Here is a 17933-nt window from a genome sequence, read left to right as displayed (position 1 = left end):
CTGTCCGGTTCCGACTTCCGGTGTCCATCACTGCTCCCACGTGTCCACCGCGCGTTGCTCAGTAGTCCTCCGGTGGCGATGGCAGTCACCAGAAAACTTGCCAAAAGCCAAAACTGACAGTCGGGGATGTCAATCCATTGATCTCCACATTCTAATATAAGTTACAAGCTACATCTCTCCTAATAAAACACCAGGATCAAACGCCATTAGAGCAAGCTGTCACTCTGCGCCACACCTGCGTCAAATCACCATCTCTACGCTTCTGGTCGTGTCTCGAAGGTAGCCCGCAAAACGTGCAAAAACTCTCGCGAGAAACCAGCTTGCGGGTTCCCTTCTAGACGACCTCTACACTTCTGTAGACGACTATGGCTACCCACAGCCATCAGCCATGCCCACAGCGCCTCTTCTTGGCCACCATTGAAATGACTCCAACAGTCATTAAAAATGTCAGAATATAGTATGTCATACAAAATGTCATTAAAAATGAATAGTATATTATGTTATAAAAAAATGTAGTATGCCATAGAAAATGGCATAGGTTACTATAGTATGTGATAAAAAGTCACAGTATATTATGTCATTAAAAAGTCATAAAAAGCCATCCCATAGTATGTCATACAAAATATCATAAAAAATGTATGTCATAAAGATGTCATTAAAAATGTCATAATATAGTATGTCATACAAAATGCCATTAGAAATTCATAGTAGAGTATGTCATAAAAAAACTTTTATAATACCATAGAAAATGGCATAATAAACGTCATAGTAGAGTATGTCATAAAAAGTAATAAAAAAATCTCACAGTATAGTATGCCATAAAAAATTACATAATGTCACCATATAGTATGCCATAAAGTCATAAAAAATTACCTAAAAATGTCACAGTATAGTATGCCATAAAGTCATAAAAATTACATAAAAATATAATTTTATAGTATGCCATAAAGTCATAAAAAAGTCATCCCATAGTATGTCATACAAAATGTCATAGTATAGTGTGTTATACAAATTTCATTAAAAGTGTCATAGTATGTCACACAAAATGCCATTTAAAAATTCATAGTATATTATGTCATAAAAAGTCATAAAAAAGCCATCCCATAGTATGTCATAAAAAGTACATAAAAAAAGTCATAGTATAGTGTGTAATACAAAATGTCATTAAAAAGTCATAGTATAGTGCGACCCGTGGGCCAAAAGCAGCCCTCAGAAACATTTTGTACAAACATTTATTTGTAATAAATCACTGAAATGTAAGTTGTTTGTTTGTAAAGAACACACTATAAGCTATGTAATGTATGTCTGCACACTTAAAAAAAGACACCACAGGCAGTTCTACTAACAACCAAACCTTTCTTCTAATGTTTTAATACCAGATGACAGTAGCATTTACAATCAGAGAAAAGTTACAGTAAAAAAAAAAAAAAGAAACCAAGAATTGGGAATGCTTCTATAAAATAAAATTAAAAAATAGCTGTTCAGTACAGCACAAGATGTAAAATGCTACAGAGATTTAACCATTTGAAAAAATGGCATCTGGACTATAATAATACCCATTATATTATATTATTCTATTTATACCGTAGGCTTCCTCAGCACCAAGTACTGCAGTTCATTGTTCAAAGACAATGTTCAGTGTTTATACACGTGTTGTAATTTTAGAGAAGATGACAGTTGGTGCTTGCACTCATCATTTCAGGTTTCTAGACAGAAGATTGACTGAAATTGTCTTTTGCGGTGTGCATGTCTTCACATTACTTGTTTGTACACATTTAAAGGACATGATAACTGCCAATGTCTCAGTGTACGAGCCAATCCCAGGGCACACAGGTGTTGAACAAGACCACAGCTTCCAGTCAGGGCCCTTCCAGTATCAAACCAGGAATCCTAAATCCCACCACTGATGGAGCCAACTATACTAGTGGAGGGAAATTCATGACTCCATTTAATAATTCCATTACACAGGCACTGACCTCGAACATAACCTGTAAAAAATATATTTGGCATCACGACAACAAAGCACATTATGTTGTACTGATGATGACTGGGTCAGTCGATAAGATCATCAAACAAAACCTTGCTCTTAAATTTTTGCCAAGAAACAAGAGAATCTTTTCATGCAGCGAGTACTTTAGTTCACCAGCCTGGAGTGGAGGTGTCTTAAATATAGAGATGTGAGGTTTAACCTCTGCTCTCAGGGCGTCAACTACGTTTGCAAAAATATCTTTCTTTCTTGCTTGACTGAGTTTGCAGCTATCAAATGTGTATGATAGCTAGAGATAAAAATGAAACTTTCTGCTGTCATGTTGTCCACTTCTCTGCTGTTCACCACAATTTAAGAGTCTGTTACTAAACAAATAAATCTCACTTTAAGAAAGCATCTATAAAACACATGCAAGGCTCGAAATGCAACGCATCTCCAAAAGAAAATCTCCAGCGCAATGCTGCACTGTCACCAGACTCGCTCACTTAAAAATGAGCGGTCCAACGGTGTGAAACATCATATTCAATAGAATAAATATGGCTGTGCAGCTCTAGTGATTGCAGCTAAAATGATTAGCTTACTATATTCTCAACAGGAACACAAATACACTTCAACTAAGTGCTAACCACTTATTACAATACAATACAGTACATTAAGTTGCATTTTGCAGTCTTAGACAGTCGTGTGATTCTGACTTAACTTCAGTTCTAGATGTTCATTTTATTTTTCTGACTTCAGGACGGAGGAATTCATTGACCATGATCTCATTCAGAGGTGTTTTTAAGACAAAACAAATAGTCCAGAAACTTCTGATTGCGGCCAAATATGTTTCCACCTCAGTCAGGCAGACAAAATACATCCTAAACTTATAAAGTCCAACATTGAGTCTAAGAATGACTCAGACTGGTTGGTTAAATGCTAAATGAAAACGCTGGTTGGGTAAAATCATGTGCACATGCATCTAGACTGCAGGTAGGGCTGCACAACTAATCAACATTTATCAAAATTGCAATATGACCTACAACAATTTTAACATTGCAGGAGGCACAATATTTGATAAAGGCAAAATATTTGTCCAAATACCATTTTAAATTAAATATTGTGGTGCTGCAGAGATGTCCTGACCTACACATCATATTCTGCAGACAAAGAAGAAAGAAAAAATCTTTGTTTGGTACAGATCCCTGCAAAATCACACCATAATCACTTGTTTTTCAATGAAAATGAGAATAACTATGTAAAATGATCATTCCCTCTAATATTGCCGTTCATTGGTGCCTTCAAATGGAGTCGTGTTTACCGTGTTCTCAAGAAGAGTCCATATGAACACCCCTCTCTTATGGTATTCACAAAGTTTCTGAAAGCTCTGAGTTACCGAGTTGTGACGTGTTTGTTGACGTTGTCAGAAATGGCGGAGGCCTTGGAAGTAAATTTTTCGGTGCATAATTAGTCATCAATATATTGTAATTTTAGTCGTATATTGTTTTTCTTCGGAATTTTGTAATATCTCTGAGGAAATTGTTGATATTCATCTTTGTCCTCTGTCATTATGCCTTTGCATTTCCTGCATTATGTTATCAGCTTGCTAGCTTGCTAAATTGTTAGCCTCTGTGGCTTCTAGGCGCCGACAGTAACGTTAATATTGCCGTTGCTTAGCAGCGGTGTTCTCACGACTTAACCACTTGAACGCCGAGCATATCGTGTACACGACTTCACATGTTGTAAACACAAGCTCACGAGTTTCATTTGAAGGCACCACATATCATCACAATATCAGTCAAAATAATCACAAGTAGATATTTTTTTCAAAGTCGTTCAGCCCTAACTGCAGGTTAAATGTCGCGAGCACTGTGAACACTGTTACACTGATTCATTGCAGTAGATTCCTGCATCCAAGGAGATTTGTCAGAAACTTGTTATATTTTTTTAAATAAATTCATGTGCTGGATGAATAAAGTGATTCTAAAGAATGAAAACAAAGCTGTTTGTTTTTTTAATGGCACTAACTGCAGCACGTCCTGCTTCATCTCCATCTCCAATACTTTGCAGCAAAACCCTCTCAGAAAATCAAGGCCCCTAACCTCATCATGGATTTTATACCTGCCAAGATAAGACAAGACACTAGATTTCAGATCTAAAAGCAGTTAGGACAACAGAGCATAGACGGACCATATAGTCATACTTCCACAAAGTACTGTGTGCGTATATTTGAGGGAAAAGCAGATTTCACTGCCTCGTAAAAAGAGTACCAAGGTCGGGTTTCTCAAAAGCATCTTTATCTTTATTTAGAGCAGCTGATACTAAATTTGGCACAAACCTGTAGCCAAACTGGGATGACTCCCAGCAAAACCATTCCTCACATGCTTTTGAGAAACATGGCCCTGCTTGATAATACATTCACTTTAGTACAAAACATAAATAGTAGATAACAATATACCGTCTCAATCCTCGGGTTTACATTCATTCTGTCAGTCCAACAGTGTACAGCTCATACACCGCATCCAACAGCTCACAGACACAGAGATGGTTTAAGGTTTGGTCTAATGCACCTGATGTCTGTACAGCTGGAAATGGAAAAAGTGTGGATCCTAGTCTGTGGAGTCTATTTTATCATCGTCTCCTGCTCCAGCTTCTCCGCCGCTCTTCCTTTGACAAACTTTTGGTTTTTATCAACTAGAAGCACGAGACGGAAAGAGTGAAAGCGACTCATGGATCACTACAGCAGTATATATATATTCATTGGTTTCTTCTTTCTTTTGTGAGGTTCAGTTTCTTGCGTTGATGAGCTCAGCTGGTGATGAAAATGTTCTCAAGCGTGTCAGCCTCGGGGCTAGTGTTCATCTGTCCTCACTGCCCAGGCTTTTTAATGGCATCTATGAGATTATAGTGTGGAAATGGGACACTGGTGCTCCGGAGTCTCTCTGCTCCGTCCCTGATGGCTGATCAGTGAATGAGGTACGGTTCAGCGGTTCAGTTCGGACAGTTCGGACAGTTCGGACGAGAGAGGAAGTGGAGAAAGACGAGAGGGTCTGCTGTCTCTTACTTTACCTCAACATGTTTCTCTGTTCTCTTCTTGGTCTACTTGAGTGATTCTTGCAATTTTAGGGGTTGTACCCACATGGTTGAACACACTTATTGTAAGTCACTTTGGTTAAAAGCGTCAGCTAAATAAAGAAAAATGTAATGTAAACATCTTTTTTGAAGACTGTTATCTGTTAAACTAGGGCTGTCAAAGTCAGCGCGATAATAACACGTTAACGCAAATTTGTTTTAACGCCACTAATTTCTAAAATGCAACTTCTGAATTTTAGGTTTTAGCGGGCTCAGTTTTAAAGCTATACGTAAGGAATCCATTGGTACCAACCATGTCATATTAAGATTTTAAACCAAGCTTTCACCACTCTCTCTCTCTCTCTATATATATATATCTCTCTCTCCCAGTCACTCCTCTGTGATGGTGGGCAGGTGAGGGGTACTGGGTGAACTGGGCGTGCTCCGTAGGTCAGGCCGGACGTTGACGCTGGAGATGGACCACACATCACTCAGCTCTGCAAAGGATGGGGGGGCAAAGGTCAAATAGTTTAGAGTTAGTTTATACTTCACATGTCAAGGAGCATTGTGGGTAAAACAGAGGCCATACTGGAGGACAGGAAAGGGTGCAACAGAAACATATATGAGGGGAGGCAGGTAGCCAAGCACAGGTGATGTAAAGTATACATTAATAATAACCAGGTGACAGCCATGTGATCAAAAAGAAGCAACATGCAAAGACACATATACTGTAGTAGGGACTTTTTACCAGACTCCATTTACTGTAGTTCTCTAGTGGAGTTTTTCTGGAGTTTGTGATGTCTCTTGCAGCTCTTTATGTACAATTGTTTTGCTGTTGCTTGCCTTGTGAATCTTAATCCCCACAGATGTTTAAATCACACACACCTCTCTCTATTCATGCTAGTTTTCTACAGTAAATATAAAAGCTTGTACAGTTCAATCAGGGTTCAGGGTTCATACAAGGTTCCCGGAGGGCTGACATGCAGGGCTGACATGCAGGGTGTCATGGGTTGAAGACCAGGGGGAGGGAGATGAGGGCTCCAGCGGGGGGGTCAGAGTGGAGGGGGCTCCAGCGAACACAGATGACCTCTGAAGAGTCTGACACACACACACACATACAACACACTCAGCAGGACATCACTGCATGCAAAGACGATAATCATTAAATAATGTCTCTGACATCTGACAAGATCAATATCAAGGACATCTGTGTGTGTTCAGTGGAGAGGGTCAGGGTTAGCTAAGGGATGTGTTTGTAATAGCAGCATTTTTAAAAAGTCCTGTCCTCACAGTTTCCAGCTTCTCTGAATAAAACTTTTAAATATGACTCTGACTTCAAACCTGTTGAAAAGTGTTTTTCCTCTTTTAATGAAGACCAGCTGCTCCATTAATATGGAGTGAAATTAGTCTCAAAATGGTCACAAATACCAGTATTACATGATCTACAAATGAAAAACGATTTGTGCGTAATTTGGGGTACTCAGAAATCTGTGTTCAATCAATTTGAACACATGTAAAACAGTTTTACAAATACACACATCACAACCTGAATAAATATTAGGTTCGACCGGCATCCGCTTTTTACCTCTAGTGGCTATTTTTTCCAGCAGAAGAACAAGTCCATCACCGAGCAGTTTTTTTTATTCAAACCATAAACCATATGGAGCTGGAGATGTGAAAATAGTCTCAAAACTCCACACACAAATGTAACCTGATCCGTGCATATCAGGTGATCCATGCGCAAAGCTAAAATTGTGAATCTGTGTCGTTGAAGCTAAAAATCTGTACGAGTACACATTTGTAAATCTTATTTTTCAGATCATGTAATACACATTTGTGACCATTTAGAGACTACATACATTAAAGCCTAACCCTAAATCTGTGCTGATCAGCAGGGATTAAATTGATATTGATGTTCTCATCTAACTCCTAGAAAGAGTATTTCCCAAAATGTACAACAAGCTGACCAAGACTCTCTCTACGAGTCCAGACATATAAAATGTACCGCTGTTGGTTCCAGACAAAATGTTTTAAATTCACAAGTAATCTTAAAACTATATTCAGTTTTTACTTTTTTATCTTTTGTTTGTGAAAGAAAAAACAGATGCAAACATGTTGGTAGGTTGTCTAACTATCAACAGCTTTTTCTCTAATAGTTTATATGCCTTTTGCAATGAGACGAGATATCCTAATATCTAAGGACCCAAAATCACAGTTAACAGAGTGAATATCAGCCGGTGATGCAGATCACGAAAACAAACGTTTAACATTTATTAGAAATACATACCCGTCCTGAACTTGCTGTACGGTCCGTTCTCGTGAGGCTGACGGCTGCCGGACCAGAATGGCAGACCTCTCTCTCGCCACCTGTGACACACACACACACACACACACACACACACACACACAGACACACACACACACACACACACACACACACACACACACACACACACACACACACACACACACACACACCAAAGAGAGAGATCAGAGCAGTAGAGGAAAACCAGGTGTGTTTTTGTGTTTACCACAGTGCTTTGAGACGACATGTACCACTGTAACTGCTTTGATGTGTACACTGAAGGTGTGTGTCTGTGTGTGTGTGTGTGTGTGTGAGGGGGTCCAGGTGAGTGTGGACTAAAGCCCCAGGTATAAAAGGGAGAAGAGAGCGACTGATGATGAAAGAGATGAAGAGATAACATCAAATAAAAGTAAAAAATAAATCCACAAAAAAAAAAAAAAATATGGAGCCCTTTGTGGTGAAGAGCCTCATCTGGATGAATCTCACTGACATTCATGCTCACACTCTTTTCATATCCTCAGTTTAACGGCCTGGTTGTGCTAAAAAACAACTAGCTTGTACAACGAGTCGTGCGATCACGTCAGAAGGCTGAAGTGTTTATAGTTGTTCCAAATAGGGATGTCACGATACCAGAAATTTAGTAGTCGATACTAATACCATTGAAATTCCTCGATTATTGATACCCAATTCGATACCACGGTAAAAAACTAAATTAAAACAATAAATTCCATGTACTTCAACATCCACTCCTTTGTTACTGTTTGCATATAGTTTTTTATGAATTTATTATTAATCCCTGATGATCTGCCTCAAGTTTCTCACCAAAAACTGCATTTTACAAGATACATTCATACACATCATGATAATGTTATAATTTACCTTCGCCCAATACTGAACGCATCATAATGTAACTCAATGCAACTTCTGTTAACGTTATCTGTTAGCTCCGTTATTTAGCCAAGCAGGACTGTGCTGCTCACCGGCTGCTAACAGCTAAAGTTAACTAGTCCTCCTCCGGCCGATTTCAACACAGATTTGTTGTTCAAAATGCAGCATTATCCGGGAAACTTTCAATCGTTGCCGGGACGACGAGACGCCATTAGTCTCCAGCTCTGATCCTCAGTACTGGTTTGTACACGCGATAAGTGACAGGAAAAAAAAACAATGTAAAGAATGAAAAAAAAGAGCTTTGTCTCACTTCTGCAAACCTGGCCAATCGCTGAGTGAGGTGGGTGTGAATGTCAGATTGTCTGTTTCAGAAAGTTACAGAAATTGAAGTACACAGTTCCAACATTGGAAATGTGTGAGGGGGGAGAAGGTTTCAAAAAGCTGATTGACCATCGAACAAGCACCTCTGTTGAAACATACTGGCTGCTTAAGAGTGTGTTTATAAGTACACAATGTTCATTTAAGGTTTTATTCTGGATCAAGACAAATTTACAAACCTGATTTCTTTACACACTGAGACAAGAATTTCCAATGTGTTTATTAGTGTACCCCTGACTTAAAGGGATACTTTGGGTGTTTTGAAGTGGGGTTTGAATGAGGTACTTATCAATAGTCAGTGTATTACCAAGAGTAGATGGAGTTTGGAGAAACAGACAGGAGTACCAGCACGGGAGCAAAGCAATGTACTGCTGTGGACGGGGGCAGCAGCAAAATAGACACCCAAAAAAATCAATATCAGTTTAAGTTTACGCTATATTATATATTTATATATTTATATATTATAGTATTTTCACCACTTTACCTCGCTGTCAGACAGCCCTTTCTGATAGGGAACTGAAGCCAATTCCCTCATACAACCCCACTTCAAAACACCCAAACTATCCCTAACCTGTCTTGTCTCTCCGTCCTTACATTGATCAAGCACACATTTGTCTTCAAATCATTTGGCCACAATGACTTCTCAGATTACATATTAATAATGAAACCTCATCAGCAGGAGTCAGGATGACTCAGCCGTGCACAGCTTCACCACCCCAACACCAGACGCTACAATTAGCAGGGAAGGATAATAATCACGAGACGAAGTGTGTGTGTGTGTGTGTGTGTGTGTGTGTGTGTGTGTGTGTGTGTGTGTGTGTGTGTGTGTGTGTGTGTGTGTGTGTGTCTACGCACCAATGGAATATGAAAACTGCAATAATGAGGAGAGCCGACACAGCATCAGTCAGAATCCACATCAAACTATATTCCTCTTGAGTCTGGAGGGACAGACAGACAGACAGAGAGAGACACAGAGAGAGAGAGGGTTGATTACATTTACTGGAACAAAGTGTGAACATGAATCTCATTATTTCATTTGGGCTTAGACATGAACACTCGTATCAAAAACGTAATCAAACTCATTAGAAGTTACACAGACATGTAGGTGTTGAGAGCGAATGTTTATGTAACCAAAGTGTCACAGGCTCAATCCTCAAAACACCCACGATACCCAACTCCTACCTGCCTACTCATTGAAAGTCACAGCGGATCAGAGCAAATTATAGACGTCTAAAATATAAATGTACAAGTCTGGAGCCTTAATCACAAAACACCCTCAGACTAAAGGGTGCTTTCACTCCCAACCTGTTTGGTTTGGTTAAAACAAACTCAGATCCGTTTGCCCAGTTAGTACGATGCATTTGTGCTGGTGTGAAAGCAAATGAACCAACCACAGGATTTTATGATAGCGGATATGTGATTTTAGCATGATTTCAAAAGCTAAACTACTCATAAATCCATCTGCTGATCGTGAAATCTGTTCAGGAAGCGATCTGTATTTAAGGCTGTGTATATAAGCACGTCAGCGCGGGTATTTCCCTAATTAATAGGTCAAAAGCTATTAAAATTGCTGTGCTTGTATCCATCTCTGTGTACTTTGTCAGTTCATTAACTCCATTAAAAAGTGTGTGACAGTGGTCCCACAGTAATATGGACCAATGCAGTAATCACAGTAACATTACAGTTAAAGCTTCATGCAGCCAAACTAAACTAACCTTTAGGAAACATGATGTGAACCGTATTCAGGACAGCAGGGATCATAATATCTGATAATCTACTCACCATGAGGAAGAGCGGCTTGTGGATGTTGGACAGGATGTGGATGGAGTTGGTGGTGACGGACTGAGCTCCGGCACACCAGGCCAGAGTGTAGAGCCAAGGCTGGCTGATCACATACAGGTTAGTGCTGATGTTCACCGACTGGTACTTACTGCAGAGAGAGAGGGAGAGAGAGAGGGAGAGAGAGAGAGAAGGAAATGACTTCACTACTTTACTTTAAAAATCCAGGAGGAACACATTAAAGAGTCCACTTAATCACCGTGTCCTGACAGATGCAGGAGCATCAAAATATTCAACGCAATCAAAAAGAAAACCGCCTTATCTCTTGGACTGAAATGACCAGAACTCAACACACACTCAATTGTTTGTTGGTCTTAAAATGCACCAATACAGTAACCCAGTATCTCACCACTAAAGCTGATAAATATTGAACTGTTGCTCAGACGGATCTTTGTCTATTTCGGCTCTTTCAGTTGTCAGTCTGGTTGAACCGTTGGATAGCGGTTTGTTCTCCATGTACTAAACTAAATAACATCTATTTGTAAAGAGGACTTTCTACAAGCTGAAAGCATGAAAGATCATTCAGACATTTATAGTAGTCCTCTCACACATCTGACATATCTCAAGCTTTGTGGGAGATTACAAACGTTTGAATAGTAATGTATATTCTCAAAGTGTGTACTGTTGTGTTCTGTTTAAGATATTTGCTGTGTTGTGATTATTTTGTTTGCTTACTGAAATAATTAACAATTATATGTAATTTAGCATCAGCAATGTAACATCAGCATACATGCCAGTAAAGCTTATTTGACTTGACTTGAGAGAAAGGGGAGAAAGAAGGATGAATACATAGGAGAGGAGAGGAGGAGAGGAGGAGAAGGTGAAGGTGAGAAGAGGAAGGAAGACAAAATGATTGAAAGATGGAGGGAAAAGAATGAAAGGATGGAGGGTTTGGATCAGGAAGAAATGAAATGATGAAGATGTGGAAGAGAGTTGTGTATTCACCTCTCTCTCTCAAACACACACACTCAAAGCTATCTCCCTCTCTCTGTGTGGCCTGACAGTTTATTGAGATGAAAGACTCCTTTGAAAGTCTAATGATCATCTGTTGAGGTAAACAGTGTGAGAGAGAAAATATTCTTTGCCAGGTTATACAACCTGGAGTTGTATAATCTCCAGGAGTTGTATAAACTCGTTATTATTGCTGAAGGGTCAGTTCAAAACGGTTTGTTCAAATGGTGCAATTTCATTTTATTAGAAAGATGTTGGAACAGTGAGGAGCACCAGCTTCACGCTTTATCAGCGAGCAATGGAAACAAACTCTGTTTAGCACTGAAACTGATGCACATAATGTACTGTATAGATTGTTTGTAGTTTAATGTTTGATTATTGGGTTTAATGGAACACTTTGTTGTCTGAAGTAGATCTTCTTAAATCTTTTACCATCCACTTTCACAAACTGTGAACTAGTGCAATGAAAAGTTAATACGATCAATAGATTTGACTCTTTTCAGTCATTGTGGTTCACATTTTGCCAGCCTTCCACCATAAATAACAATTTGTTCTTAATTAACTTGCCTTGTTAAATATAGGTTAAATAAATAAAATAAATAAACTTTCAACAGGAACGTTGAAACAGCTTTAAAATAATCCACCTACAACGCAGAGCATACAAAAAATATGGCATCTCCCCCCTGCATTTAAACCAGTCTCAAAAATAGTTAAATATGTTTTAATGACGGCACCAACTACACAATAGAGCTAAACACATTTAATACTGTGTGTGTTAACATGTAATTTTCTTTTTAAGTTAGGGATGCACTGATCCAACTTTTCCTGATACTAATCCTTCAACTCAGGCACCGAGTAGTGCTTTCTTTGTTCCATATTTACAATCTATATACCTCACCGTGTGGAACTTATTACCATTTAATGTAGATTAACACTGGTCAGTATCTGCGCCAATACTGATCCAGCGTATTAGTATGCAACCCTAATTTTAGTTTAAATGTCAAATTTGACAGTGGTATGACTGTATTACGGTATTCTGTATTACAAAGACACCAAAACAAATTAGTATTGTTGATAAACTATCTAATGAACGTACCTAAAGTTAGAAAACTAGAAAATATTCAGCATGTAAAGTTTGACACAACGCTCTGATTATAATAATCACAAGGTACTTTGAGACACACAATGTACCAACATGATTCATCCAACCACGCATCTCTAGTTGGTGATAAACACGGTGCCATCAGAGGTGATATTTTTATGTTTCAATGAGATACTACAAAGAAGCAATAAGAGGAAACTATTTCAGTGGACTGTGTGAGTCACTCAACCATCTTTCTCTTCTCCCACAGCTTCTGGTTATGTACAAGTACCTCCTACTCGTTTCTCTTGTACTACTTATCAGCCTCTCGTACCCTCTTCTCTTCTGAACCGCCTCCCTTCATTTAAACTCCCATCTATCTGCAACCTATCTGTACCTCCTCCACTGCTTCTCCTCTACTGAAGAAGTTCCTCTTTACCCAGGTTTACTCCCCTCTCTTCTCACCTACCGGCCCTTTACCTCCCTCTCTCTCCCCCGCAGCTGTTCGACAAGCAACGAGAGTCAGTGAGGACGTGGTGGCCATCTGTACCTTGAGTTACATAACTACACACATGTACACACACGTACACAGAAGAGGCCATTTCAAAAACAGTGAAATGTTACTTTTCCCTCAGTAAGTATAATCAGGGGTGTTTGAAAGGTAGATATAATTGCATAATTATGTGCGTGAATGTACTGTATGTTCATATTTTGGGGCCTTTATTTTTATTTAAAAATGTTTTTTCAATCTGTGAAATCAGAATGTGAATAAATGCAAATATCCACAATTAAATTTAACTATAGAAAATACCTTTTGTAGTTCAAACACGCTGCAAATATAGTTTTATTATTTCATGTTTTTCTCTAGAGCATAATTAGGAGTACATCTGTGTTGACTCCTCATTTCCTTTTTCAGTCTCTATTAGTGGAAGTGTTTATGAAGACTTTTTCCGGTACGTCGTGGTGATCAGTTAAAACACACACACACAAGGGATGATGTACAGCGAACCGGTCATTGCTGTGAAAGATATCACGACAGGGCGAGGCCGACTCGAAGCGGAGGGGTCTCTCATCACCCTGAAGGGGTTTATTTCACAACAATGACCCGCTAGCTGTACATTATCCCGCTTATTACACAGCTACTTACTTAAGAAATCAATAATTTGACACAAATATGGTCTGCCAGAGTTCGACATCAGAAGTGCGTCCATAGCAACGGTCTCTTATACATGGCAACGGTCTGTTATACATAGCAACGGTCTGCTATAAAGAAACAACAGACCACAGAACGCCGTGATTAACCAATCAGAATCGAGTATTCAACAAAGCCGTGTAATAATTTGTGTTAAAAACATTTCAAACCAATCTGAGTTAAAATCTGTCAATAACGATGTTTGCTGTGAATTGTGCAGGAATCGTTGTTACAAGAAAGCAACAATTAGGGCTGCAACAAACTATTTTCAATGTCAATTAATCTGTCAATTATTTTTCTCAATTAATTGATTAGCTGTTTGGTCTATAAAATGTCAGAAAATGGTGAAAAACGTCAATCAGTGATTCCCAAAGCCAAAGATGACGTCCTCAAATGTCAAAGATATTCAGTTTACTGCCATGGAGGAGTAACGAACCAGAAAATATTCACATTTAATAAGCTAGAATCAGAGAATGTTTTACTTTTTCCTTCTTAAAAACGTATTCAATCCAATTAATTGATTATCAAAATAGTTGTCAATTCATTTAATAGTTGATTAATCTTTGTGGCTCTAGCAGCAATTACAAATATTTTGGTTAGAGTTGCCTAAAATGTTAATGTCAAAACGTTTATTTCTCAAAATGCTTGTGTGTGTTTGTGTGTGTGTACCTGAACTGTTGTTGTGACATGGTGCTGTAGTGCAGGTTCAGTCTGGTGATGTGGCCGTCTGTCAGTTCCTGAATAGAAGCCTTTTCTCCAGACGTCTGCTGCAGCTCTGGATCCACAGCCTGGACCAGCTCCCTGTCCTCAGACGGCAGCCACAGCACCTACACACATTCAAAAACACAAAAACAAACACACACACACACAGTTTATGAAAATGAATTTATTTCAGTTTATGAAATTGACTGTTTTGTCCTTAGTTTTAACATCGTAAAACTCAACTTTACATCCAGGAACAATACAATAGGGTCCCCTCTTTTGTGGTCTCTACCGTTGTATCTGTGTAACTCAGCCGAGCTAAACAACAGGCTAGAGTACTGCAACATGGCGGCGCTCTTGCCACGAAAGATGAAACAAAGCTTCCTTTTTCTTTTGAAATGCTGACGTTTGTCATTTTTGTTATATAATTGTTAGTTAAGAGTGGAAATCCATTTAGTAAACCGGCTTAAATTGGTTGAATGTTTCATTTCTATTTTAAACTTTCATTCACATGATATCAATGATTTGAGAAGATCAACTTAATAGTTTGGAACCAAGACTGGTATTCAGATAAAGAAGCTTGTGAAAAATAATGTTTGCCAAATTTAGTATGTGCCAGATACATATCTAATCAACACTGTGCGTTCTGCTGCTTTTTAGATTAGCATCGTATTGGACTCGGTATCAGCAGACACCAAATATTAAAGGATCTGATTGGGATTGGGGTCAAAAAAACTTGACACAATGATATGTTTGTTGACCAACGGTAGTTTTTCACTGAATATCATCTAAGTTTTACAACAAACAAACCCACAAATATACTACATAACACTATTTTATGTACGCCTTCATCAGGATGTGTAACTGAAAACGTTTCACAACCATCCAGCTAGAGTTACCTGTGAGGAGTTGATGTGGGCCTGCACCACCTGCAGAGTGGTGTTGATGTATGATTGACTGTAGGGATGTCCGTACGGTGGCCTGTGCAGGTCAAACAGCACTAGTCTGCCGCTGCTGGCCGCTACCTCCAGAAACTGGGCCAGTGAGGGAACAGACTGGTTCTGGGCCTGGGACCAGTCAGCCTCAGGCAGGGACGACACCGTCCCAAACGGATCCCTCTGTAAGAGTTTGTAGCAGAGTGATGTTAAAAAGAGATGCTTAGTCATTCTGAGAATCCATAGAAAAGAAAAGAAATTATGATTATTTTGATTATTGAAAATCTACAAAGCAAATTGATAAAAAATAATAATTAATTGGAAAATCCACCGTATATAAAATTGTGTTGATGTTTTACAGGGCTCATCTGTAATGGATCGCTGTCGAGGTGTAAAGACCATTTCAACCAATAAAACAAATAATGTATACTGGAGAACATCGTCAGCCCTGCCTTTAACTAGGATGTGCTCAGTGTCCTTGTGCAGCGTGTGCGTGTGTGTGTTAGTCTCACCGATAAGAACCAGTCGCCAGCATTCAGCTGCTGCAGCTCGGCCCAGGTGAACATGGAGGCATCGTGGTGCGTTCGATTTGGGAATACCTCAGCAACATTAGTGGTTCTCTTCAGAGTGGAGTCGTGCATCAGGAAGGGAACGCCGTCATAACTACAGAGAGAGGGGGGGAAATATTAAACGTGAGTGACATGAGTGAGGAAAGCGCAGGACACAGAAATGAGAGGTAAGTGGTGATAAGGTGAATATGAATGAAAGGAGAGGAGGGCAGGGAGGAGGAGTGAAAAGGAATAGGGACGAGAGAAAGAGAGGATGATTAAAGTCACCAATAAGAATTTAATTCTCCAAAGCTCTGTTCACCGCTCAAAACACCTGCAATCAAAGTAAAGCCGTCTATCTTAACAAACACACACCCAAGAAATCTCAGTGAGTACGTCATCTCAATTAATCATACCAGTGATATCAGTACGTACAGTACATGCTCATAAATACTCACAAAATAAATTGCCTCACAAAACCCTTGACAGTTTAATTACACAGAAACTACCACCACTATCATTCATGCAGACCACACACACACACACACACACACACACGCACACGCACACGCACACGCACACACACACACACACACACACACACACACACACACACACACACACACACACAGGAAGTACCAGTCTCGCCGGGGTCAGCAGCAGCATGAGATTAAGCTAACCCGCTCACGCTGAGTCATGCCGTGTTGCTAATCCTCCTGTTTTCAGGCTGTAGAATAGTGTGCTAACCCAGCAGCCGTGGGCTAATGGAGCTAACGGCTAACTGGATTAGATGTCAGTAATCACCTTAGAGCTGTATAGATCTGTACAATTAGCACAGGCTGACTGCTCTGCTGATCATTTTACATGTAGTAATAATAATATAATATATAATAATAATAATAATATCTTGCATTATTAAACACCATTAATGACTTCATAATTTCACTTTTGGTGAAACTTAATTGGGTAACAGTGAAACAAATATGAATGTACATTTTAACAATTTCTTCACGTAATCAGGCAGTTGCTAATCAAGGGACATTCACTGTCACTGTCATGACTTTAGAAAAAATAAATAATATTAAAGGTTATTGTTAAAATAATAATATTTAAAAAATAATATTAAATAATAACAATAAAATAATAATTGTAAAAAAATATATTTATTATGTATTTAAACCTGTTACATTAATCAATCCATATTTATTCCAGCATCCTTTGCACTCTGAACCCTTGAACTATTGTAGTGCTTATCCAGTTCTGCAGCTCAAAGACGAATGAATAACCTGTAATGGTGATAAGTGTTGTGACCAGTACTGTACTTAAGTATATATTCAAGGTACTTTACTTGAGTACTTCCATTTTATGCAACTTTATACTTCTACTCCACTACAACTCAGAGGTAAATATTGTACTTTCTACTCCACTACATTTATCTGACAGCTTTAGTTACTTTTCAGATTACAGTTTTTCATCCCCTTCCTGTCCAGTGAAAACCAGGTATCTCCAGATGTGTTGAATGTTTGTGATAAACTGAAGGATGAAGTGTTTCTTTATGTGTTGAGAAAATCCTTCTGAAGTTAAATAAACTCTTTAAAAAGCCTCTCGGATCAGCTGGAAAATGCATCGTCACAAAGCTGAAAACAGGCTGACTATTTAGAGATACGTGGTTCTCACAGCGACGCTTCAAACAAATGATGATTATATAAACCATGATGCATTGCTGTAGATTAAACTAGCCAACAGGATATAAAGGAGTTAAAATGCAACATACACATTAATGAAGCAGTAATATTTATCCAGAAACATACTTTTATTTTTCATACTTTAAGTACATTTTCTTGATAATACTTGCATACTTTTACTTAAGTAAGGCTTTGAATGCAGGACTGTTACTTGTTGTGGAGTATTTTCACTGTGTAGTATTAGTATCGTTACTGAAGTAAAGGATCTGAATACTTCTTCCATCACTGTTTGTGACTGATCCAGAATGGATGCACAGACAAATGGTAGAACATACACAGACAAACCTTGGTGAACACCACATGTATATCTATGTACTATTATGTATTACTA

At 38.8% G+C, this 17933-nt stretch overlaps 1 protein-coding gene across 2 annotated transcripts in view; it reads right to left on the bottom strand.

Moving 5' to 3' along the window:
• Nucleotides 1-4592: 4592 nt before the first annotated feature.
• The window catches only part of gdpd4a (glycerophosphodiester phosphodiesterase domain containing 4a), a 38797-nt gene continuing 25456 nt past the window's right edge, over nucleotides 4593-17933 (bottom strand). Inside the window, exons 11-18 of one of the 2 annotated variants that reach the window (XM_074641046.1) lie at nucleotides 15822-15972; nucleotides 15274-15492; nucleotides 14342-14499; nucleotides 10392-10539; nucleotides 9465-9547; nucleotides 7326-7405; nucleotides 5999-6136; nucleotides 4593-5535 (exon numbers count right to left, since the gene is read on the bottom strand). In XM_074641046.1, coding sequence (XP_074497147.1) covers nucleotides 6042-6136; nucleotides 7326-7405; nucleotides 9465-9547; nucleotides 10392-10539; nucleotides 14342-14499; nucleotides 15274-15492; nucleotides 15822-15972 — 934 coding nt within the window. In that variant the 3' untranslated portion in view covers nucleotides 4593-5535; nucleotides 5999-6041. The remainder of the gene's footprint in view (nucleotides 5536-5998; nucleotides 6137-7325; nucleotides 7406-9464; nucleotides 9548-10391; nucleotides 10540-14341; nucleotides 14500-15273; nucleotides 15493-15821; nucleotides 15973-17933) is intronic. The other variant, XM_074641045.1, reaches the window with a different exon arrangement.

The sequence above is a fragment of the Sebastes fasciatus genome, chromosome 7, assembly GCF_043250625.1.
Source record: "Sebastes fasciatus isolate fSebFas1 chromosome 7, fSebFas1.pri, whole genome shotgun sequence".
Taxonomy (NCBI): domain Eukaryota; kingdom Metazoa; phylum Chordata; class Actinopteri; order Perciformes; family Sebastidae; genus Sebastes; species Sebastes fasciatus.
This window is presented reverse-complemented; position numbering and strand designations above follow the sequence as displayed.